Source organism: Sinohyriopsis cumingii, chromosome 9 (assembly GCF_028554795.1).
Source record: "Sinohyriopsis cumingii isolate HCF-2022 chromosome 9, ASM2855479v2, whole genome shotgun sequence".
Lineage (NCBI taxonomy): Eukaryota > Metazoa > Mollusca > Bivalvia > Unionida > Unionidae > Sinohyriopsis > Sinohyriopsis cumingii.
Window position 1 is genome coordinate 114,356,336 of NC_142969.1, and position 26,524 is coordinate 114,382,859.

General features: G+C 35.0%; 1 protein-coding gene and 1 long non-coding RNA gene across 21 annotated transcripts in view; one reads left to right on the forward strand and one right to left on the reverse strand.

Moving 5' to 3' along the window:
* Positions 1 to 26,524, reverse strand: part of LOC149792501 (uncharacterized) — a 250,958-nt gene that overhangs the window by 85,169 nt on the left and 139,265 nt on the right. For all 20 annotated transcript variants that reach the window (XM_089971093.1, XM_089971092.1, XM_089971105.1 and 17 more), the window contains one exon: positions 11,458 to 11,509. In XM_089971093.1, the coding sequence (XP_089827219.1) occupies positions 11,458 to 11,509 (52 nt within the window). The remainder of the gene's footprint in view (positions 1 to 11,457; positions 11,510 to 26,524) is intronic.
* Positions 16,410 to 26,524, forward strand: part of LOC149792502 (uncharacterized) — a 142,901-nt gene continuing 132,786 nt past the window's right edge. The window contains exon 1 of the long non-coding RNA XR_016423580.1: positions 16,410 to 17,302. This is a non-coding gene — a long non-coding RNA (uncharacterized LOC149792502). The remainder of the gene's footprint in view (positions 17,303 to 26,524) is intronic.

A 26,524-nucleotide genomic window follows, 5' to 3' on the forward strand; every position in this document is an offset into this window, starting at 1 on the left:
CTTAAGAGGGCCTCAAGGAAGAATAGTCCTTGACTAATGAGTCAACCTCTATAAATAAGCATTATTATTATTAATATTAATATTATTATTATTATTATTATTATATACTATATGAAACGTGATACAGTGCTGTGGAAACTAGAGTAAATTGTCTTGGCCAGAGACACATCATGACAACCAAACCAACATGGTCTATAGAGGATCTGAACCCAATCTCTTCTAGATACAAGTCATGCACACTGACCACTGAACCATCACAGTTGAATTAATTTTTCTCTATTTATAAGGTGTACGTAATTATATAATTGGGTATAAAGTGTACTATCATATAACGATATACTGTATAGGCATCATTTTGTAGACCCATCAATTATAATCAGTACTGTTTTCACATTTTCACTATAAATTTCATCAACCAAGAAAAAGACCTGGAACTAGTTTTGACGGGATAATGCAAAAACAAAGTCTGGCAGACTGATAAAGCGCCATATGAACCATACACCATGGAGTTTGAAATATGATGGCAAAAGCAATATGCCTGCAGCTTAACTTTAAAAACAAAAATATACAGGCAAACTGGAGAAACTAAGCTGCGCAATACTCTGAATCTGGACTCTTGCCATGAAAACAAGAAATTCCTCACTACATTGGTAGGTACAAAGCAATAACCACTGCACATTCTTGAGGTTTATACTTTGTAAAAGAACACTGTTTAAGATTTTATTGGCTGAGCAAAATAATAGAAAAACTCTTGGAGTTGGGAGTAAATAAATAGAATCAGTGGAACAACTGACCAGAACCAATGGAACAACTGACCAGAACCAATGAAACAACTGACCAGAACCAATGAAACAACTAACCAGAACCAATGAAATAACTGACCAGAACCAATGAAACAAATGACCTGAACCAATTGAACAAATAACCAGAACCAATGAAACAACTGACCTGAACCAATAAATCAATGAAATTGCATAAAAATCTGGCAATATCTATAATATCCTGAACAATTCTTGGCAAGTAAGAGAAAATTTTGCAGGCCAACCAACATTTTCAAGCTGTTGTAAAAAAGCACAGGGGCTTGTATAGTTGCTTACAATTTTCCTACATACATGTACAATACATATACTAATAACTTATTATCATACCTATGGCACATAGCTAAAGATAAATTAAACAACTTCATGAGCCACTGTGGAAAAGTATTCCATCATTACAACATTGCTTTAAAACAATACATTGAGAAGAAACTACCCATACGTTTGAAACAAATCAAACAATTGGTAACTATCATTATCTTTAGACTGGCAAACTAACAGATGGCTCAATATTTTGTATGTATTTGGTCAAAGTTGTCACTCTTATTTTGTACATATAAGGATGCAACATTTTATCTTTTGTTATTGTTGTTGGCTTAAAGCCATTTCTCAGCACATTTTAGGCTATACAAATCATCCAGTATATCTGGTGGATAAAGAATCTGGGAAAGCCCAGGAAGAACCACCAACCCAAGGGAAGCAACTTGCAAGCTTTCTCACATGCCCATGTTGGCCAAGCCAGAGACTTGAACCCACACAGAGAGGTGGAATGTCATTGATCTGTAATTGCAAATACTTAAGACCACTCCATCACCTGGACCCCTGCAACATTTGATAAAAATATCTAAATGTGCACCTCAAATAAAATAATGCTGTTTAATCAAACTAATTTGAACTCACCCCACCCTACCAACTGTCACATTAGTTTTACATATATATACCACTGATAATGTACACATCATACATTGCCCACCTTGTTACTGTTTTGTTTGCTCTGTTTTATCTTTTACCTCTTCAGTTTACAAGACATGTCTTTGTTGATAATTTAGCTAGCATTCTTAGGATTGTTGTCATGACATTGTTTCCTACTGCTACATAGATGTACATGAAAAAATTGACAATGCAACAAATGTACTGTTTGGACATGCATCACAGCAAGCACCTGTTATACCACATGCATGCTCATTTACCATCATTACCAATTCTATAAAAGTGAATAGGCATTAAACCAAGCATATTTACACAAGTAAATATTGCAGTCTTAAATATGAACCCTGTGAAATGTTACACATCAAATCTTATGATCCACAAATTAACTAATTGTCCTTAAAGTTTTCAGCTGTGTTATGGTCAAAAGCATTGGGCTGGTGAGTAACTATGACTGATTCTTGACTCGCAGCCATGGAGACTGTCAGCATCTTTATTCAGTCCAAATGATTCACCCAGTTCTTACAGTAAAAACTTGTATGGAAATATATCAGGGACTTACTTTCCCATCAACTGTCAGAGGTGAATATTACATAATATATTCTGAATAAATGCAAATGTTATCTCCATGTTAAATGGAGGATTACAAATTTGGTCAAATGTCCGAGGTGAATATTGCATAAAGCATTCTGAATAAGTGCAAATGTTATCTCCATGTTAAATGGAGGATTACAAATTTGGTCAAACAGTGTGAGATGAAGGATGTGACAATAGTGTATCCATTGAATCCACTGCAATCAGGGGACCAAATTGGGCCCCTGACCCAATGAGAAAGATTTCAACTCTAATCTGTGCAGACCCCAATGACTTGTATAAAATGCATCAGCTGATCTGGGTGTAAACATCTTAAGGGCAATCTAAAAAACACAGATCCTGATCTAGCAGGCATTATGCAACAGCAGATCAGGTCGATGTTAATTGCAGTTGGACTCAACTTATAAGGGAGCATATATGGCAATTTGTTTTATTCTGTTCTCTTAAAATGACCCTGAAGCGTCATACAATGGGTATTAATTTCCATACCTTTGCCAATAACTGTTTTCAAGTACACTAAAAGTAGATCTAACAAGTTTATGATTTACAATGGACCTGGTTTTCAAATAGACTAACAATCTGTACCATGTACATACTGGTTGTTTGCATGTCCTATAGGTCCCATGCCTCTCATCTATGAAGAAAGCCATCTTTAAAAATACATGTACCGGTACATGTACTTAAGGGTATCCAAGACTTATTTTGGTAGAAATTTGAGGCATGCACATCCAGGCATCCAAGACTTGTTTTGGTAGAAATTTGGGGCATGCACATCCAGGCATCCAAGATTTGGTAGAAATTTGGGATATGTACATACAGAAATCCAAGACTTGTTTTGGTAGAAAATTGGGACATGTATATACAGGCATCCAAGACTTATTTTGGTAGAAAATTGGGACAGAGCTATGGAAAAGCTACATAAAACCCTACTAGAGCAACAAAAGAGTTTGGGATTATTACAATTTATTTTACCAAGAGTCCTTAATTTAGACTCAATAAAAGTATTTTGGTCAAAAAATTCTTGACTTCTTTACAACCAGCCTTCAATTTGTCTGACATCAACACTTTGCTTAATCTTTGAACTCGCTGACACTTCCATGTACATTTTTTGGGTAAATAATTATCCAACAATGAGGAATAATATACTGTTCAGAAAATATTTAGTCACTGTGACCTCTATATTTCATGCTCAAGAGATGCTCATTATTCTTTATACTTAATTTCTCAGACACTACAGCCTACAGGGTACTTTCATGCATCATTTGGATAATACACTTATATAAAATTAGGTCACAGTGATACATTTTTAACCCTAAAGTGACTACTGAGAATTTTATATTTCATATAACTATTGCCAGCAGTCACAGAACTGATACTTGGATCAGTCATCATGAGCACTACATCCTTCAGCCATTGAACCAAATGTAAAAGACATTGGCAGCCCACCTGCTTGTCAGTGTAAATAACTAACAACAGATCCTATCTACCACTTACATGAAAATGTTAACTACTGACAAAAGTACATGCATCACAGACTTTTATGTGGAATGCATTTTATTCCACACAAGGTCCCCAGTGAATTAATAATTATTTCAAACTTACAACTATTGATGAGAAATACATCACAGTAATTAGAATATTTTTTTTCTGTCTTGGATAATGTGCAATTACTTTTTGTACTTTTGGACAAATAACAATGATTGGCTATTAACCACTATGTTAAACACACATACAGTACTTTTATTACTAACTACTTTGCTACAAAATGAATTCCAAGGTTCACACAGCAATGAATCTTTGCTGCTGGTTGTCATGTTGAACTTCAGACCATCCTAACAAATAGTATCTCCCCATACCATCAATTTGTAAACAAATAATTCCAGATCAGGATCATTTGAAAGCACAGTCTCAGTTCTTCTGAGCAAAATGAAACCTCCATCAAAACTGTACACATGTAACTGTATAAATCTCCACTTACAGTAAAGTTAACACTATCATTCAACTTTTCGAAATCCTTCAACAGTTTGTGCAGTTAATTACCTCTTAACAATTCTTAGACAAAAATACCTGATTCACATTATCATTATTGTTTTCTTTGCCTTGCTATAGAAAAACTTTGTAAGAAAAGGTTGTAGTTATGGGTTTTTGACAATAGTAACATGACTGCAAAGCACAACCATGAATATCAAAGGAATCTATTTAAAATAACTAAAACCTTATCAGTTCTACTGGATTTCCTTTATTTACAATACTGATTTTGTTTAAAAAAGACATGGCCAGAAACCAGTGGCAGTGTTTTATCTACCCGTGCGTCAAGCGTCAAATATGCAGACTTTTCTGATTTGACGCACAAAAATCATCGCTGGTACGTAAACTGATGCACCCCAATGTTATGTTTTGCTGAATAACAAAAAACAAAGGTTTGGTCTAAAAATCGTCGCCAGTACGTAAACTGACGCACCTCAATATTATGTTTTGCTGATTAACACAAAATAAGGTTTGTTCTAACTACCCTAATGGCAAGATTACAATTCTCCCAAACAGGGAAATCATGTGCACATCAGTTTCTTACACACAAATGTTAACATAATACATAGGGTTATAACTGAGTGTGGAGCCTGGAGCTGACCTTATGTGACCCTTAACTGTGCATCATTTGTAGCAACAGGATGTTAGAACTGTATAATCACCACACCCAAAAAAGAGGTAGAAAATAAACACATGGTTTTAAAGTGAATCTCATGATAAACTATTATTTTATATGCACCTCTGTTACACAATGAAGCAACAATTTCCATTTGCTCAGTTGTATGCCTTGTGTTGTTCCAAGATCTGCCAGTTTTACTGAAAATGGCATCCAAAGCAAAAAAATTAAAATATATCTGAAACAAATAAAATTATCTTTTGGACTGCGTTTATGACTGACTGATGATAATAGCATTGTTATTGAACCATCAGAGCCTTTATCATCCAAAGATGAGGTAACGGTCACTTGTAAGAGAAAACATAATTTGTGCAGCAGTGGTTGAAAACACAGTGGTTATATTTTCAAGAAGTTGAGTGAAGAATGCGACAGTTAAGACTCCTTTATGTTTTGACATATATGTACAGGGGCTAAAAAAATAAATAATTGACCAAATGTGCAAAAAACAATAACTTTCAGAACAATACACTGGCAAGGCATGCTGGGTTGCCAGAACACAAACTGCTGATTGAAGGTCCACAACACCAGACAGATTTGAATGCAGGGTTACAAAAACATTCTTCCAAGCAAAACATAGCAGTGAAAGTGCTATTTAAGTGTGTACATTGGCTGAGTGTAGAAGACATCCCTTTTTCTTAATACAAATCTCATCCTAATTTAATACTCAACTTAACAGCTAAAGAAATTGATGTCATTGGCTTTCTGAAGAATTCTACCAATCAGTATGACTCAGCTACTACCTGTTCAGAGTTAGAGGAGAGCCAATCAAATGGTGAGGATAGTCTTATACGTCACCTGCAAAATTCGTCTTTTGTGACAGCAATGGCAGATGAAAGCACTGACATGGCGAACAATAAACGCGTTGTTTTATATGCTCAGATTATTTCTGATGACATGAAGCCATCAACAAGATTTTTAACAAATATAGAATGTTCTGGCAAGGGAACTGCCTTATTGGCTTTAGTCACATTATATAACTAATATTTTTGTTGTGTATTTAAACAATATACCAGTATTTATTTATTTTTAACTACTGAAAACCGATCATAGGCTTGAATAAGACTCATGGGTTTGGATTTTGTCTCAGTTTTTTGCCTTGATGAGTCAAATGACTTACATGAAGTACATAAAACACTGCAGTGGTAATGATATGGGGGGATGAGATCTCCAAAGAATATCTCAAGAGCTTCAAGTGGTGCAGCCTTCAAGGGATGGATGTGCCACTACTGGTTCTTATGGGAACCGACCCAAGTCCACCGAGGCCTTGGTAAAAACCCTATGTCATAATGATCATCCATTCATTTGGAGTAATGGCAAGGATTTTAAGACAGTCATCATGGCAGCAATACTGGATGTACAACTGACATTATTTTCATTTAGAAAAAAAACAGGTATCATAAGAAGTCTATTGGTAAAAAACCCATGTTGATATACCATCCATTTAGTAATGATAATATTTTCAAGATAAGACTTTTCAGGATGGACTGTGACAGCCATAATGGGATGCAAGATCAGCACCCTTTTCATCGAAGACCAACTGATCATAAGAAATCTTTTGGTTAAAATGCCACTTCATTATGACTTTCTTTTCAAGTAGAATTGTGACAACAGTATTTTTAAAATGGCTGCCATGGTGGCCATACTGGACCATCAGATCAGAACTACATATTATAAGAATTAAGAAATCATTTTGCAAAAATCTCATGTTGTTAATACCATCCATTCAGGAGTAGTGATAACAAGACTTTCAAAATGGCCACTAAAGTGGCCACATTAGATATCTGAGCAGCACCATTTTAATTTAGGACCAACTAAAACATGGGATGTGTGCGTGTCTGTGCGTGATTTGGATTTTTAATGTAGCTTTAACAATTTTTCAGTCATATTGCTACGATGCCTGCAGTGTGACAGTTTATAGTGATGTCTAGCACTTGGGCATCATGCCACAGACATGTAGCATGATGTCCAACCCAGTCACATTATCCTGACACCAGGCCAACCAGTCCTAACACTAACCTCTTAATGCTGAGTGCCAAGCGAGGCAGCTGTAAAACATGGATGAATGTGTGTGTGTATAAAGTTTCAAGTAGTTTAGGAGGGATAGTGATAACACATGGATGGACAAAAGAAAAAGGAAAAAAGACCATCCCATATATATATATATATATATATATATATATATATATATATATATATATATATATATATATATATATATATAACCAGCTGAGTTACAAATAAAACAAAGGACAAATTCCAAGAGTGACTTGGTACATGTGTACTTTCACAAGTCAAAGAAACTGAGCATGTAACATTGAAAATTTTAACTATACAATTTGTATTCAGTGTTATCAAGAAGTGTTAGCTGATATTCAGTGATGTAAAAACAGAACAACTGGGTTGTCATGATTGCCTCACTTACCTTATTCGTGTCAATGGCCTGGTATTCCAAATATTGGCTATGACTAAGGAATCAGATCAGTGTTTTTTGTTGGGTTTTTTTCTTCTTTCATTTCAAAGTCTCCAATTACAAAGTGGTGGAGGGAATATTTACCTTAGACTTGGGGGCTTGTTGTCCAGAAAAGGAAAGCAATTTAACAGTAGTAGGTAATTATATTACAGTAACTACCTTTCTTAATTTATGGACAGTATGTGTAATATTAAATCGCCAGAACATGATGAAAGCCTGCTAAAGATAAATACAGGGTGATTTTCTTGGCAGAAGTATGTTGAAATGTAAACAATAGTTGTATAATTTGCTTTCCTTGTTTAAAGTCCATAAACTGAATGCAAGTATACCTTAATCAATGAAACACCTGAATAAGTACTGCCATAACTATAGAGTTGCAAACAGATTAAAGAACTATGATTTACCAGCTACTAACAATGTAACAATTTTAATCAATACCTGTATAAATGACAGCTTTGGCTATGATTATAGAGTCACTCCCAATAAATGACTTCCTCCTGCTTTGAACAAAATCCCCACCACTGGGCCATTGATTTGACTGTTCCATTTGCAAGTGTAGTACCAAGCCAACTACATATCCTGAATTACTGCACACTGGCGTAACTCAAACAAGGATAACCCATCCAATCTCTAGGACAGGAATAGTACTGACAGTCCGACTGACAGAAAGGTATACTGAAGTATGTAACTTTGATGTATAAATCAGACATAGGTAATATGACAGGTAACCGTCCAGGTACTCATTATCAGTGGGAAAAATGGCCAGCACAGTCTTATGCTACCCAATGTACATTATCAAATTGTTTGCTAATGCTCCTTGTTTGCCGATAAAAAGTAAATATTAAGCCCTCTGCACAAGGTGTATTTTTGTTATATAACCTAAAGGCGTGAAGGGTAATGGGAGTTATCATATCGCAAAGTGAAAGCCCAACTCGTTTTACTGAAGCTGTATGATGTATGAATGAAATCATTCTAGATAAACAAAACAATCTAAAACTTGATTTCATGTTATTGATTCAATTACAGCAAATCTATTAACAGACCAGTGAACATAAATAACGTATGAGAGGCAAATCTTGACTACCCAATTATCCAGTCTATATATCACTGAATACCAGTAAACGCTTCTATATAACAGTGCATAAAAATTGTGTGGGCAAAGTTTTCGATGTGACTAGCATGCATCTTGCTGAAATACTGGTTTTCTTGAAGCATATAATGAATCAATGAAAGTAAGCTTTAAAAGGAATAATCAAATAATTATAAAATTTACCCACTTTATTCCTCCTCCATCCACCCCAAGACTCAATTATTAATAATATATACAGTGAAAAATGTCTCAGGAGAATGCTCTTTGCCACATAAAGTGATTTCTCAAGATTGATACACTCAACAGAGGTGACCTGATGTAAAAAAAAAAAAAAATTTCCTGTGAGGCTATTTTCCAGTAGTTTTGCAAGCTCCATTTTACCTTATCATTACTGTACATTTATCTATGAAGAAGGGTTTCATGAACCAAAGGAAGTCATCAAAACAAAAGATGTGAAAAAGGCAAGCCTAGAATATGACAATGGCAAAAGACTACAATTTAACAGCTTAATTTTATACTAGAGTCCAACGAATTTTGTATCCACAGCCCTGGGAGTAAAATACTGGGACTAGGCTAACATATATTGAGGCTGTATAGCCAAATGGGCTACTATATGATATCATGCATTATTCTATATTTTCTCAAAAAAAACACCTACACACATTCTAAAGCAAGAAAAATAATTATTGCCAGTAAAATGGTACATAAGATGGTCTTAAAAGCTCACAAAATACCCGATATTTGCGCACTCTGGTCTATTCAAATTAAGCTTGGTTAACTGATTTTGAAAACCGTCCGGCCCAGTATATGATGATGTAAAGCTAACTTCCAATGAGAGGGTGCCTCCTTACAGAAGAGACAGCCTAATAAGATGAGAAACTAAGTACTTGGGCATTTTATTAGGAAGGATTGGATAATCTAGATAAAAACATATTCAGAATATAGTAACACAATACTTCAACATAAGATTTTATTTGATGGTTTTAAGCAAGTTGAAAATGCACTCACCCAACTTGAAATGTCTATTGGATGTACTGCTACTGGCCCCTTTTTTTAATTATGTCAAACTTGACATCATAATAATAAAGGTGCAATATTTTCATGATTTTCTTGACAGCTGCTGTGGCAGTCATACTGTACATCAGATCAGCACCATTTTCACTTAAGACCAACTGGACATGAGAAAGATCTTTTATGGATGATATGACCAAGTTGTTATAACATTATTTTTAAGATGACTGCCATGATAACCATAGTGGATTTCAGACTGGCATGATTTTAGTGAAAAACCCATGTTGATATGACTATCTGTTCAGAAGGAGTAGCGATAACAAGATTTTCAAGATGGGTATCTCTGTGGCCATACTGGACATTCGGATCAGCACCATTTTTCATCAGGACCAATGAGACATCATGAGAAGTCTTTTAGTGAAAAACCCATGTTGATATGACTATCCATTCAGGAGGAATAGCAATAACAAGATTTTCAAGATGGCTACCTCTGTGGCCATACTGGACATTTGGATCAGCACCATTTTTCATTAGGAACAACGAGATGTCATGAGAAGTCTTTTAGTGAAAAACCCATGTTGATATGGTCATCCATTCGGGAGGAGTAGCCATAACAAGATTTTCAAGATTGCCCATGGTGGCCATATTGCAACAAGACATCATAAGATATCTTTGAGTGAAAACCCCCATACTGATATGACCACCCATTTAGGAGTATCTATAACAAAATGTTCAAGATGCTCCCATAGTGACCAAATCAGAAGCTGGAATAGCACCATTTTCATTTGGGTCCAACTAGCTATGGGATGAATGTATGCAATGTTTCAAGACAATCCTTCGAGTATTCTAGGAGGAGCAGCAATAAGAAAAACTTGTGCTAACAAATAGATGGCCATTGTATGGTGGATGGACAACAGACAATCCCATCAGCTATTATGATCTGCTAAAAACCCTTCAAAATTACAAAAAGAACACAAAATCACTCAAATAAAGCAAGAAATTAGAAGAGAAACAACCAACATAAAATGAGATTGACCTAAAAATTGTTTTACAACAACAATAAAGGCAAATTTTGATCGTAAGAATGTGCATTATGTACGAGTCAAGGAACTAAAGCTGGCTATGACTAAAGAGTCAGACTGGTATCATGTTCTATTCACTTCTGGCTTCCTGATACTAACTGGAGGTTGGAACAATTTGCCTTGACAGGAGATAATAAGTCCTTGAAAAGAAATGCAATAAAATGATAGCAGGTGATGTAATACTGCAATTTGAAACAAGATTTTCAAGTTAATTGCCATCATGGCCTCACTATGTCAGATCAGCACCAATTCCATTCAACACCAAAATTAGTCATCATAAGGATTCTTCTGTTGAATAATTAATGTTGATATGACTTTCCATCTAGCAACAAAATTTTCAACATGTCAAGGTCCCAGTGGTAGCAATGGTACACATCAGATTGGCACAATTTTTATTTAAGATCAATCAGACACCATAAGAAAACTTCCAGAAAAAACACCATTCAGGAGAAGCAATACAAATTTTCAAGATGAAGGCCATATTAAATCATTTTAATTTATGACCAACAAAACATCATAAGAAGTTCTTGAGCTCAAATTCCATGATGATAAAATCCTCTATTCAGGGAGGAGTAGCAATCCAGATTTTCAAGATGGCTGCTGTGGCCACCATATTTGATGTCTGACCAGCACCATTTTTATTTAGGACCAACTAGACCATGGGATGAATGTGTATCCATGGCAATCCTCTAAATAGTTCACCATCATGACTGACTCAGATCAGTTTGCCTTGTATAAAAATATAGTAATTAAGAACTTACCTTCAACAGCATATTCTTCTGCTAACTCCACTTCTTCACTCCTGTCTTCCTCCTGTTTGGGTTTAGAATAAACAGAACCAGGTTTAGATTTGACAGGCTTAAGGTTACCCTTCAAAGCAGCAGCAGCCATCTTCCCAATTTTCTTGAAATATCCAAAGAATGAATCTCCAGCAAAATATCTTTTTAAATGTATTTGTATATTTAATAAGTCTTTAACAAATTTGTTCTTGATTTTGCATACTAATTTTGAGTGAAAGGAGTAACCTGAATCCTAATTTATTCCTGATGTTTGAACAATATACTTTCATCAATTTATAGATATTATGCTCACTAGTGATTCAGAATTGGCATACATCCACTGTTTTCCTTTTCTTGAAAAGCCATATATATACACATCTCTAAATAACATATACTTCAAAACTAATTAGTTTGTACCAAAGATTAATTAAGGAATTTGGCAAAAGAGCAACATAAACAGGAGCCAAAATATCCAAATGTCTGATCATGTAGTTCACCAGTCTAAATGACCAATGTGAAGGAAAGGGAAGCAGTCTGTAGCTGCTATGACTGTAACTTCAGATGCAGGTAAACAGCAAAAACTCCATGCTACATAAAAATGGTCTGAGAGAGAGAGAGGTACCATACATAGGTCAATGTAAGTTGACTTTATGGTTAATCAGCCAGAGTCAAACTGTGGATATTAAACTTCTACACTATTGTCCAACTTCTAAAATCATGCCAATAGAGCAGTCATCCTGGGTCTATTAAGGATGTGGAATTGAGAGTTTCATACTTATTTCTATACTTGCCCCCCCCCCATCTACTAATTCATGCAAATTCTGCATTTTATTTTCAAGCCCTACCTATGTCCTGATAAATCTCTTCTATAATCATAAAATAATCTATCCTTTTCTTGAAAAGGTTGGGTAATTCACCCTGCCCCTAAATTTTCAGTTATAGAATAGACCTTAGACAGATATTTTATGCCCTAAAATGCAAAATGATCGTGGAAGGGACATTTTGTGCTCCCCATGTTGACCTGTCTGTACACAGTCAGGTTAAGTTTCATGCTTAATTCAGCTTCCTACTGGCTACTGGGTTCGGGTGAGTTGGTGAGTACCATATTCTCCTACTGTTGGGCCCCAAAGTCATGTGACTTTACTTTTGGCAAGCACGTACTTTTCTATTAAAAGTTGATCACTATCAATACTATATTCACTGACCTTAGTTAAGTTTTACTTTCTAGTCACATCAGCACAGAAACCCACATTTTATATAAAGTGGGTGGGGGCGTAAGAGTACTTGTGCTCTATGAATAAATATTCAGTGTAAAATTCAGTCCATTTATCATAATTCATATGCTCCCAAATGACCACAGTGCAAGTTTTATCACCTAATAATTTAACTGATTTGGTCTGAGATGCAAACTGTCCATGTACCTCAGTTGTAAGGTACAATCTTAAACCCTGATACATGTATATACAAGTACCATCATGATCTTTCTGGCTTATGAACACTAGTAGTTAACTGCTGCTATGTGTTCCCCACAAGCATTGCCAAATAACATGAAAAATTGCCAATGTCTGTAAAAGCTATTATTATTACTGGTACACCTTGTAGCATATGAAAAGGATACCATGTGAACTGTTAATGAGGTTACAAGGAAACATGCCACTTGAGGGGAGTGCCATGGGTGGGAGGAGGGGAATGACACTATAACCAGTGTAACATGTACATATACTGCACTGGCTCCTGTTATTGTTGCATTTTTTGTGTGGTTTACCTGTTTTTCTAATTGAGACTTGTATTCAGACTGGATATAGTGTTCCCTCTTTATAATGCTCTTCATGGAGGTCAATAAAGTGACCTGTATTACAAGCAAGGGAATGCTATACTGAATGCTGTACCAACGGTCTACATAATGATAGCACATTAAAACACAAAATTAAATTCACATTACAACCATTCCTCATGAACCAACAACTAAAATAAAGTGAAATAAAATTAGCACCCATTTTAGAAAAGGCTTTGACCATTATCATGGAAACCATGATACTACCACCATTATAAAAGGAAGAGGATTATTCTGAGTGACTTTATAAAAATGATGAGTGTAATTAACTGTACTTGTTTGCTTGTACGCCTACTGAAATTATATAATTTTCCAAATTTGCTCTTTCAACTGAATCCATACCAGCATTTTGGGACTGTCCAGTTAATCTTCAGGGGGCCTTGGTTCTTCTTTTTCCATAGATAATTTGATTGATAAATTAGTTCTTTGTTTACAAATCAAAGTATAATTATTATTTTTCAAACTATTTGGAAACTGGACATTTCTTTCTCTTCAAAACAATCTCAATTCCCCCTCTCACAAAAAAATGTTCAGTCATTCACTACCATATTTTCTGCTCAATAAACATGTCCAACTGCAGACAATGTAGATTGAGCACTCTTACTGCATTATTTACTTTAAGATCTAGGTGTACATTATTTACTTTAAGATCTAGGTCTACACTGTTAATTATACTTGAAATTTCATACAAATGACCATTGTCATGCAAAATGTTTTAAGTAAGAAGCAGAATGAAGTCTACATTTGTCTTAGATACACAGTTTATACATGGAAAGCAACAGAAATGAGAGGTATTCTGATTACAGTAAGCATGTTTTTATATAGCTGAGGCGATGGCTTCTGGAAGAATCAGACAGGATGGATAAGAAAACAAATTAAAATAGCGTACTACTGACAACAGTTACTGACCTTGGATATCTCTAAACAATAACTTTTAAGGAAAGAACAAGAAGTATGTGTCATGTTTGCAACAAACATAAGATGGGGATAAATAACCTGTTTACAGATATTAAAAAAACATAAAGCTCTTTCAATATAACAATTATTTGGTAAAATATAAAATAACTGTTTCTGAAAAATTTAAAAAATGGTTTAAAATTAATGTTTTTTCCTAGCTATTAATTGGTATATGTCATTTAATTGTACTAGATTATAATGGGTATATGTAACTGGTTCTTAAGAAAATGTCCTTTATTTCACATTCTGTAAGAGTAAAAAATGATTGACTATTGTAATTCTTGACAGGTCTAAAAGCAATAATGCCTTATGCCAGATTTCTTAATATGAATCGGACTACCTATCAAACCCACATTTCATGCTAAATGCTATACATTTTTTAAAAAATCTGTTTTTCAAAATGGAAGATAAACTTGCAAGAAAATAGATGCATTATACTAAAACAGTGAAAATTTGCACCTGTAAAATAAAACAGTGGATCAAATACATAAAATGTGTTTTAGTTTAACATTCTGTGAATGACTGATGTATCTGTTTACACAGTCAGTCTCCAAATCTATCCTAATATAGCCACTAATCTCAATGTAAGAGGTTTTACATAAGCTGATGACAAAATGAAAATTAGTATCATATGACACAGGTCTTGGTGATAGTGTTACATGACACTGGTCTTGGTGATAGTATTATAGGACACTGGTCTTGGTGATAAACATCATATGACACTGGTCTTGGTGATAAACATCATATGACACTGGTCTTGGTGATAGTATTACATGACACTGGTCTTGGTGATAGTATTATAGGACACTGGTCTTGGTGATAAACATCATATGACACTGGTCTTGGTGATAGTATTATAGGACACTGGTCTTGATGATAGCATCACATGACACTGGTCTTGATGATAGCATCACATGACACTGGTCTTGATGATAGCATCACATGACACTGGTCTTGATGATAGCATCACATGACACTGGTCTTGATGATAGCATCACATGACACTGGTCTTGGTGATTAGCATCACACGACACTGGTCTTGGTGATTAGCATCACATGACACTGGTCTTGGTGATTAGCATCACATGACACTGGTAGTGGTAATTAGCGCAAATGACACTGGTCTTGATGGTTAGTATCATATGACACTTTTCTTGGTGGTTAGTATCGCGTGACACTGGTCTTAGTGGTTAGCATCACATGACACTGGTCTTGGTGGTTAGTATCACATGACACTGGTCTTTGTGATTAGTGTTATATGACATTGGCATTAGTAAAGGAGCTTAGTCAGAGGTGGGCAAACATTCCAGTGCAAGTGCCGCATAAACAAATTTACACCTTGTCGCGGGCCGCATAGTTCATTAAGTAAAATAATTAATATTTGAAATAGCAAAAACAAAAGGTTTTTCTAAATAACAATAATTAATTTTCAGTTGTTAATATGTTGTTAATATTTGAAAACTTAAACTTCAAAAGAAGCACATTTATTTGATAAACAGAGTAATATAAACATAGTCAGTGCGAATGATGACTTGATCCTAGGCCACATGAAAACCCTTGGAGGCCGCATGCAGCCCACGGGCTGTAGTTTGCCCACCCCTGAGCTTGGTTCATTTCTCCACTGTAGACTATATTATAACTCATAAAAAATTTGAGTATTTAACAGCCAGGTACATAATTTTTATACAAGAAAACTGAGCATGGGAAAATATGCATCCATGCTAATAACAACACAACTGTACAATGTATGCAGTGCCAATGCAAACTGGACAAATCTGCATCATTAAACATTGTAATAACTGAATCTACCAGACTTTAATGCCAAAATATCACAATGCATATTGCAAAACTGTGGAACAAATGTCTAATAACTAAGTTACTGATGAAATTCTTTATAGTCTGTACAGTAATTGTAGTGAAGCTCAAAATATGTGAGAATGGAGGAGGAGATTTCTGTGGCTGAAGATCTTTGTCAGTCTGAGATCAAATGCCTAGGTGACGATGCTACCATTTGGCAAGTAATAATCTGATTTCCAATATTAAAAATTCCTTAGCTCATCCAACTCACTGCAGTCATGGAGATGTAGATTTGGTCCCCTGCAGTCATAGGGATGTAGAACAGACCCCCTGCAGACATGGGGATCTAGCTTTGGTCCCATTCAGGCACAGGGATGTAGAACAGACACCGTGCAGGCATGGCGATGAATTGGCCAGGTGTGTTCTCCTGCATGTCATATGGAGTGGCTGAAGAAGGCAGGCGCTGTTGTGGTTTTGTGGTTAGGGTTTCTAACCTGCAGCTGAGATGCCCTGGGTTTGAGTTGTACTACCGGATCAGCTTTGTGGAGACAGATTAAATAGTGACCAAAAACACTGTGATCCCAGCGTCTTAATCTGCAGTGCAGATATACAAGTATTACCATGTTTCTTGAATTACAAACTTGTTAAAATCTCTTGAAAATGACAGGTGGACTTGCCAGGCAATAAGCTTTTTCCTGTATATAAAAATCTGAGAAAATTCAGTCAATGTGGCAATTGGGATAATAATCATTTATTGGTTTATCATGTGGGATCATGGTATATGCCTACCTGTGTAAGTCTTACTTTGCCAAACTTGGATAATCATCATAGTTGTTGCCATTTAATTTTTTTAAAATGGCATTTAATTTAATACTATGCTTAGGATCCTAATGTCAGTCAAGTGTGTCTTCCATGAACACAAAGAGGCAGTTAACCTGGGCTGATCAGAGAATGCATCAAACCCCTGACCCTTAAACTGCAAGCCCAGCACTCTACCAACTGAACTGACAGTTTCCTGAATGTCAGTTTCAAAGGCTGGTGCAGACTAGGCCTTTATTTCCACAGATAAAAGCTTCTGCCTTCAGTATCTACATCCCATCTCCAGGCCGATATATCACAGTTTGTTGATAATGTTCTTTCCAGATGAAGGGAGCTGCTGCTTTAGGAACACTGCATCAATATTTTTGGAAAGTCTTCATCATTTCTGACAACAACACAGCTCAGCAAAAGAACATCACGGTAAGTAGGAAAATTTTTACCATAATATATCTAAGAAAGAAAACGTAATTTTATTAATTTTTGTTTAGATTCACACTGTTTTAAACAATTTACATACTAGATTTTCATGGAGAGTTCCACAATGTCTCTCTATGGCTCTTTCATTCTCTCAACAATTACTTTACATATTATTTCCTTCTTCCAATATATATTTGTTTTTTCTTATAGGATTGATAATATTGTGATGTCCTGTCTGAAAATCTGTTCCTCTGTGCCATCCATGGCTCTTTTGAAACTTTCAAAACATGGCACAGGTAAGGGTAGGGTGAAAATTCACCAACCCTGGCACTTCATTACTTGTCCAGACAGTAACCCTGTGCAAATTAATTATAATTTTTTGAGTTTCTCTCCTAAGACACCTGGGATGGGAATGAAAATATCAAATTTAAAAAAATGTAAATTACAGTGAGTTGTATTCCATGTTTAAAATAAAACTTCATATAAGCATTTGTGCAGGAAGATGGTATTACAAATACCACACAATATATGAAAGGAACCAACTGTTTAATTTTGGGTAGGGAGTGGAATGGGATTTCCTTTCCAAATTCTACTCTTCCCCACTCCACCCTTAAAAATCAGTGCAAGAATATGGCCAATCTACTTGGGGCCGAAAAGTTAACCTAAATTCCAGCAACCACTTCCCACTTATCAAAGTAAAAGGTAGAGGCTTCAAAGAAATTGTATATGCAAATCCACATGTGAAGAAAAGTTCTTTGGTTATAACCACACAATGATTCCTCTGGAAATAGATAACATTTTGTCATTTATCAGAATGATATATAAGTTTTCACCCTTTCGAAAACCTAAGATGGAAGACAATGCTTTTCACAAGCTCAGTCACGGCTGACTAATTTTTACTACCATTGATCAGTCATGGCTACAATTCTAGGTAAAACACATTTTCTGCAATTTACCCTGTGTTATATTGCTAAAAAAAATTGAATAAGACTTTGTTTACATGTTCAAGAAATCCCTTATACTGTCCAGCATTAAAATTCATTAACAGCCATAACTAATTCCTGAAAAAGAAGCATTATAAAAACATTTAAACATTCACCATATTAAACTGAATGATTTGATCTCCATTAACACATTTCATTGAAACTGTTATCATTAAAGCTAATCATGCAAGGGATACAACTCTTCTGACACTTTAGTTGAGCATGCAGAATGCATCAAGAGTACTTCTAACAGGTGCATGTGAACCACAGATTACCAAGCACAAAACCATTTCACAGGAAACAAATATAAAATGGTCAAATAATGAAGTTTTGTGATTTTGTAAAAGCTGTACAAATAAAACAATTGTTCAATTTGTAGTGACTGAAGAAATTATTTTATAAATATTAATTATACATTAAATCATTGTTGTAAAAATTCTAATTGGCAACTGACAAATCACTTGTGGATAATCTTTCTCTGAGTGTGAATGATGCCAGTACTCTGAGTGTAAATGATGCCAGTACTCTTGAATGTGAATGATGCCAGTACTCTGAGTGTGAATGATGCCAGTACTCTGAGTGCGAATAATGCCAGTACTGAGTCTGAATGATGCCAGTGACAAAAAAGATAAGAAACCATGTAAAGTCTAAGTTATATGCATGTGTCCATTATCATACCAATTTATATTTAAATTTGTAATTGTAAGTTCTAGCTTTACAAAGATGCATATTATGTTAAAAGTACTTAATTTGTCATCTCTGTGACAGATTAGGTAACAGCATTTTAACCTTCAAAGAAGCAAGGATTTCAGCATGCAAGAAGAGATTTTTTAAGGTTATTTAATAAAGTAAATATATATGTGTATACCTAATTAAAATGCAACTGTTATTTATTATGCTGCACTCTCTCCCCAGTACCAGTTAAGATTGGTAAAGTTTCACATTGGACTTGCACACAGCTGATAAACCTTTAAGTCTTGCAATAGAGAAATAGTTACTGCAGAAACAGGTGTACAGTAAGTACTCCCTCATTATAACTGTCATTGGGTAATACCTTGCAGTGAGACTGCCTTATAATGAATTACAGAATATGTACAACTTTGCTGTCACTTCAAACAATGTGATCCATGAATATGCCTGCCTTATAAGTCTGACATGCTGATACATGGCTTCTATTCAAATGAATGCCTTATGACAGGAAATGTATTGCAATGAAAGGTGTTATATTGAGGGCATGCTGTACTACTGAAAGATCAATGATATATCACATTGCTGTAAAACACTGCTATAATAGGTTGTAGGCACACAAATAATTACCAGTTAATTTTCATGAATAAAACCAGATTCGTGTCTGTAAAATACACAATTCCCCATTGTCCAAAATCGTCAAAATAGTTTTAAATTGTTAAAAATTACAATAATGCCATGAATTAGGTCATCTACATTATGCAAACAAACATGCATGTGATATTTTACTTGTCTACCTCAAGTGTTGTTTGCTTAGTCGTGCTAAGAAGATTTCACTTTTTTTTAAAAATACAAATACAAAAAAGATCAAAATTGTGTACAAAAAGAAAGAAAAAAGAAGTACAAATTTGATGTATTGGTAAGTTAGATCATGTGCATACAAATAGTGATGTGTCAACCAAATTTCATTAATGTACCAACTTTTTTTATTTTTTACTTGTGTCAAAAATGTCATAGTTAAACAAAGTTTAGAAATGGGTTTTAAAAAAATGAAAACTGCTTTACTGACCTAAAAATTGAAGCAGGTCATTTACATGTATATGGATATAAATATGCAAGCAAAAGTTCGTTTGTGTACACCACCGGGTCTTTGCAGTTTTGCTGATAAGCTTCTTGGGACAGATGACCAGAAGGATGAACAAGTGGCTGGACAAGGCCAGTGGGGGGGGGGCAATAAAAATACACTATTAATCTGTGTGAATGTAATGTCCCCCTCATCATCACCACTACAAACAGTGCAGCCACACGTTTATGATACATCAGGATTTATACAATTTTCACTAGTCATCATGATAGACAAGTATGTGGTACCAATCTCCTTAGTCATGGTACCAATCTCCTTAGTCATGGCCTACCAGACTATATCTATCAAGAATGTGCTGACAGATGGGAACAGCACAGTACTATGCCCCCTTGCAGATTATTTACATGAAATGGATTCACACATTTTGATACCATGATCCCATTAGCAAATGATATTCCTGAGATCATGCTATCATACTATGAATAAAATAATGACATACAAGGAAATTAATCTCATACAATTCTTCCAAAGCAATATAAATTTTACTTTTACTAACCTTAAAGATGTGAACAAGCAGTCTTTATTTAATTTTTAAATACTTACAGAGCTATCTAGTGTTATGTGTATTTATTTCAATTTAATTTTTAAATATACCCTAATACTTACAGAGATATCTAGTGTTATTTATTTCAATTCAATTTTTAAATATACCCTAATACTTACAGAACTCTCTAGTGTTATGTATATTTGATTTAATTATACCTGATTTGATATATATTTATTTCAATTTAATTGTTTGTCAGTTACAGAGCTATCTAACACCCTAAATTCCTTGATTTTGACTTCCATTTTGCCAGGCGCTGGTTTGGCTTTTTACCACATAGAGATGAAAGCCAAAATGATCTCAGTGACCAAAGCTCTTATGTTTGCCCTACTTTCTCCAGCATCAACACTGAACCCAAACCCTAAGAGAGTTATTTTCAAAATTTAAAACTGCATGGGGCTGTGGTTGGCTAGCCTTTAAAGATCACTGCCATCTCACTTGTCTGTCTGGGTTAAAGTCTCAGGCAAGACCAATGCAAGTATGTGAGAAAACTTGCCAGTAGCATCCTGTGGATCAGTGATTCTAACCCTGGGTTTCCCATGTTCTTCCTTCACCAGATGTACTGGCTGATATGTATAGCCTATCATGTGCTGAAAACTGGCATAAAACCCACAAGCACAATAGAAAGATAAAACTTGTTTGAAAATTAGGCCTCAGTGTAGGAACTGCTGTTTAAAAGAGTAACTGAATGTTTAATGGTAATGTGGTGCCTGTATATACATGCTTATGAGATAAGACCAGTTGCAAACTGCACAGACCCTGATCTGTTTCATATAATGCAATGGCAGATCTGTGTCTATGCATTTTGATAAAAGCAATCATAAAAACAAAAAACATAGACTGCTGCATTATGCTATGGCATGCCAGGATCTTTATTGTTTGAAGTTTGACTCAACTTAAAAGTGAATATGTACTGTATTAAAAAAAAATTAACTTTCAAATGCCCATTCAAAACTCCACCACTTTTCTTCTACAATAGCATAGTATCACCTGTGGAATAGCTTCAGTTGCAAATTGTATTCTACGAGAAGACTTTCTCATTTAAGTCTGTACATCTTTTACAATGGAGAAGCATTCTTGAAACAAGAAGTGGCACAATGTTTGAGAAGAAAGAAAGAGTTCAAGTCCATACATTCCCATCAAAAAGAGATAAAACAAATCAATGTGTGTGAATATTGAAAAGAATGCATTTTTAGACATCAAGAAGGTTTGTTACTGTTATGAGTGATACAATAGCCTTGTTACATCCAGAAACACCTGCAAGGCACACAAAATAAGCCTGTGTTACAATGTTACATAATGTTACCTTTAACTTGTTCCCAGTCCAGTTGAAAGTGTCCCCTGTGGGGCTCACCGGGGATAGGGAAATAAAGCTGGTAGATGTGTATATTCGAGGTTCCTAGCCAAGCATAATGCAGATGGAAGAATGAGAGCAGGCAAAAATGAATATTGGTAATCACAGAAATGTAATACAGATCTGAATACGCCTATAGATACAAAGTATTTTCCCATAGTCAAATGCTGAATAAATCGTAATGTATTTAAGCAGTAATGTTTTTTTGTTATATTTCATAACTATTCTTGATAAAAACATACTTTTTAGCTTACAAAGCCATGGACTATATCCCAGGAAAATCTAAAATTCTAAAAATAAATGTATAATGTGCATGTATATCGATAATAATCATGTACTTCACAATAATTATCAAGCTTTGTGATAATAATCACATACATCATGATAATAATCACATAGTTCAGTGTTGTAACCATTAAGCAGCCACTTACTAAACTTAAATTAATGCTTGCATAAATAAAAGTTATTAATTACTTTCATAAATGTTATTAAAGTTATCACTAACTTTCATAAATACTATGAAACTTAAATCATCATTTACTTTCATAATTATTGTGCTTATTTTCTGTGAGGGGTGGGGTGGTGATTAAAGAGCTCCAAGTCTTTTTAATGAATGCATAAAATCAGCATGATTGTAAAATATTGTCCCCATTTTAACAGGTTGCCTAGAGTCATCAAAACTTTGGTCAGTAATATTTTACATGTTAACATTCCAATCCCCATCCTCAAAGTAATCGGACTCTTTGTAAGGTAGGTCATGGTCTGGCTCTTTCAGCAGTGCATTACAGGTACAGTGTATGTATAATGACTTATCATTGTATATTGTAACAGTAAGGTAGGTCATGGTCTGGCTGTTTCAGCAGTGCATTAGAGGTAGTGTATGTATAATGACTTATTAGTGGATTATTGGCAAACAATTAACCTGTTGCTGAAATAATCAAATCATCAGTTTCATGGGAAAATATTCAATTAATTATTTATTAGAGCAGAAACCGTATATATTTGCTTACAAGTCAAACTGCAACCAACAAAGATCCTGATCTGCCATAGCATAATGTGCCTGCAGATCAGGGTCTATGTTGCTTGTTGTACTGATTACTCCTTAAAAAAAGCTTCAAAGACCCAGATTGGCCAGAACATTGTGCAATGACAGATTTGGGTCTGTGCAGTTTACAGTTGGACTTGACTTACAAGTGAGTAAATATGGTAACTAATTTTTACTTTGATTTTGATTGGTGTTTTACAGCAAAACAAGTGCATAATTCATGGTCACAGCAACAGTGCCCAGAGACACAGCAAAGTAGCTGACCTGGGTGATACAATGGTAGGCTTTGAACCCAGATCCTATTGGTCATGAGAATTACTAGCTAACCACTAAGCCACTGCAGCCCCTTGTAATGGATTCAAGAATTCATTTATAAGATGGCAAAAGTGGATATTCAATGATTTTATTTGTTGTTGCACCTGTGTTCAATATTAGTGATACCTGAGCTAGATGAGGATTTCTTTACCTGGGTATTATCGCCTGTCTGACCATTGTCCATGCCGTCCTTAATTATCCAATCAACTTCAGAACCTGGTTCTGATGAAATCTGCCTTGGAATCTGATTCACGCGCTTGGCACATCTGAGATTTACCTGATGGGAAACTTCCTCAAGGCGTGCTGTGCCAATTTCAATTGAAATTAAAGCTACATCTGTGCCATTATGCCCCATGAAATTTTCATCTAATGACATCATTAAACTGGACCAGTCAATGACCACTGCATGAATGGCACACTTTAGTTTCAGTAAATGATACTACAGAATTCAATACTGATCTTAAATCAACAAGTTGAACAGTCTGAGTAAAGCGAAAAGAAATCCTTATACATTGTATTTCCTTCTCACAAGACAACTGAGTACACATGAATCTTGTTTTCATCCAGCAATCTCTATACTGTATTGCCCAACGATGTCAATATCATCCAGTCAGTGTCAAAGAAAGGACATTAGGACAGTATGCATGCCTCAATAAATTGATGTGTGCTAGACCTAAGTACCCATACACAATTCAGAATTATCACCCTTGTCTAAGTCCTGAATTTTGAGTTTTTATTATAAACACAACTATGCACCTAATCATGTACATGTTTGCTAAATGACTGGCTACAACAACTACTATTAACATGAATAAGGAATCAAATTACAAGCAATAATAAGGAATCAGTTTACAATTTGGCTTTCTGGTATGAGAAGGAACTGAAATAAACTTGAAACCAAATATCCAAATCCAAACTGTGACAGAGTTTGTTCCATGATGTCCTACTCAAAATATAAAAAAATCCAGTCAGTGGGAAACCAAAAGACAGCAAATCCTGAAAATTGTTGAACCTCCTCCTAAAATAAGGTTGAGTGTATGTATCAAACTGACCAATGACTGACCAGTCTTTGTTTTGTACCCCAGTATAGTTAGAATGTAGCTACAACCAGAGTGTGACCTAAATATTCCACAGCACAATGCACCACCAACAAAATACACATCCTACTACCTGTTTACACAAGGTATTCAAATATGAATTCCTGCTGTATACATGTAGTCTCACTGCAAAGGTGAATCAAAGTCAAGAAGACCGCCCTCGATAAGGCTGATTGCAATCAGGATTACACTCTATCATGATCCCACAAGTTGTACTTTATACTGACTACCTACTTGTAACTGCACACCTTGTCATTAATCATTGATTCACTTGATTTCCCAACAAACATGACCGTGGCTCTTGGTTGATTGACAGATAGTGGGGAGGGGGACATTAGTGATAACCATATTTCATGACCCTATAATCAGTATATCTCTGTAACTAAAAATAGTGACTTTTCTTTCTAGCAAATGCACAAATACTGATAATCATTGACTGCATACCTGAGTGATCTATACCTTGATTTTTTAGGGAGTTCCAACAGCACAGGCAAGGCAAATTATGGAGACACTATTAACCTCAGTGTGTGTGTGTGTGTGTGTGTGTGTTTGTGTGTGTGTGTGTATGGATGGATGCATGCATGCATGTATGTATGTATGTAATTGTATGTATGTATGTATGTGCAAATAAACAAGTTCTGACCTTTTTAATGACTGACATTTAACATTCTTGCATATACTATTCAAGTTTCTTTTCAAAGGACTATAAAATATTTTTGCTGTCTGGCTCAGCAGAAAATCAGAAATGTAATTGAAGGTTTTAGTTTCAATACCGTCCCAGGCAATCTGGGATGGCTGCCTACATGTATTCTTGCAAATGGCACTTAGCTCCCATTTCAGTGGAATGATCCCAAAATGTGATAAACACGATGTTAAACCCAAGAAACCAACCAAATATAGATTTATTTTTGGTCCCCTTTAAAAGCTGAAACAGCTCCAAGAAAACAGATGGGTTTCTTGAATGAGAAACCACTTGTCCCAGATTCATTATAACTGATAATCACATATGTAGCAGATCAGTCTAAAAAAATTTTTTTTAAAGGCACTACTAGATACCAAGAGAAACGGACTTTATCGATGTGACTCATGGATGTTTTATAACTGAAAATGTTAGAAGAGAGGAATTTTGTTAACTTAAAAAACATGTTGCATCAGGAAAAGTACAAATAAGAGAACTTTACAAATTTTGAAAGAAGAATTCAATTTGTTTTGTGTCTATACTCTCATATTAACTACTAATTCACCTTATTTTAGCCAATTTGTGACAAGAATTTTAACTGCAGAAGTTTTCTGTAATTATGGTGTGTAATATATAGATTGCTCTTTTTATGCCCAAATTAGGCTTATTTCCCATTTATACTAGTGTTATGTATATTTTGATTTAATTTATATTTAATTTAATTGTTTGTAAGTTTTTAAAAAAAATTATTTTAATTTCATTATGATTCAATGAAACGTAATTTTGTTTACTAGGAACTTGATATTTTCCAGAAATTAGTTTGACCTGACTGTTTAGTTGAAAACACCTAAAAATAGAACTTTGTATCTTTTTGCTGACCTAGTTCCTGACCTTCACTAAGAATCAAGTAAACAACTTTTTTTTAATTCATTCTCAATGTGTGAATGATAATAGTGAAATCAAGGATGACTGGGACTACATGACTTTAGAGGTAAATACTTCTACGCTGTTCTCGAAATTCTGGAGCACTGACCCTTATCTGGGAATCTTTTGCATCTCATGTTACTGTATAACCTTTGTCTATAGAGAAATTAGGCAGTCGGGCTTCTGAACACTGGGACGTAAGGTGTTTTGTTTTTTCTGTTGTAACCGGTTGAGTTATATTTTAATTTTCCTCAAACTATTTGGATTCTAAATGATTAATTCGTTTCTCTGGGAATATTTAAGTGCTCGTACAGAATTCTTGGACAAAGACATTTATTTAAATTTTATTCGGAAATTCAAACATCGGAATATTGTTTGTGGCTCAACAAAGAACTGTAGACACATCCGTAATATATAAAGGATACAGTATACGTCATCGCCTTCCATTTTGGA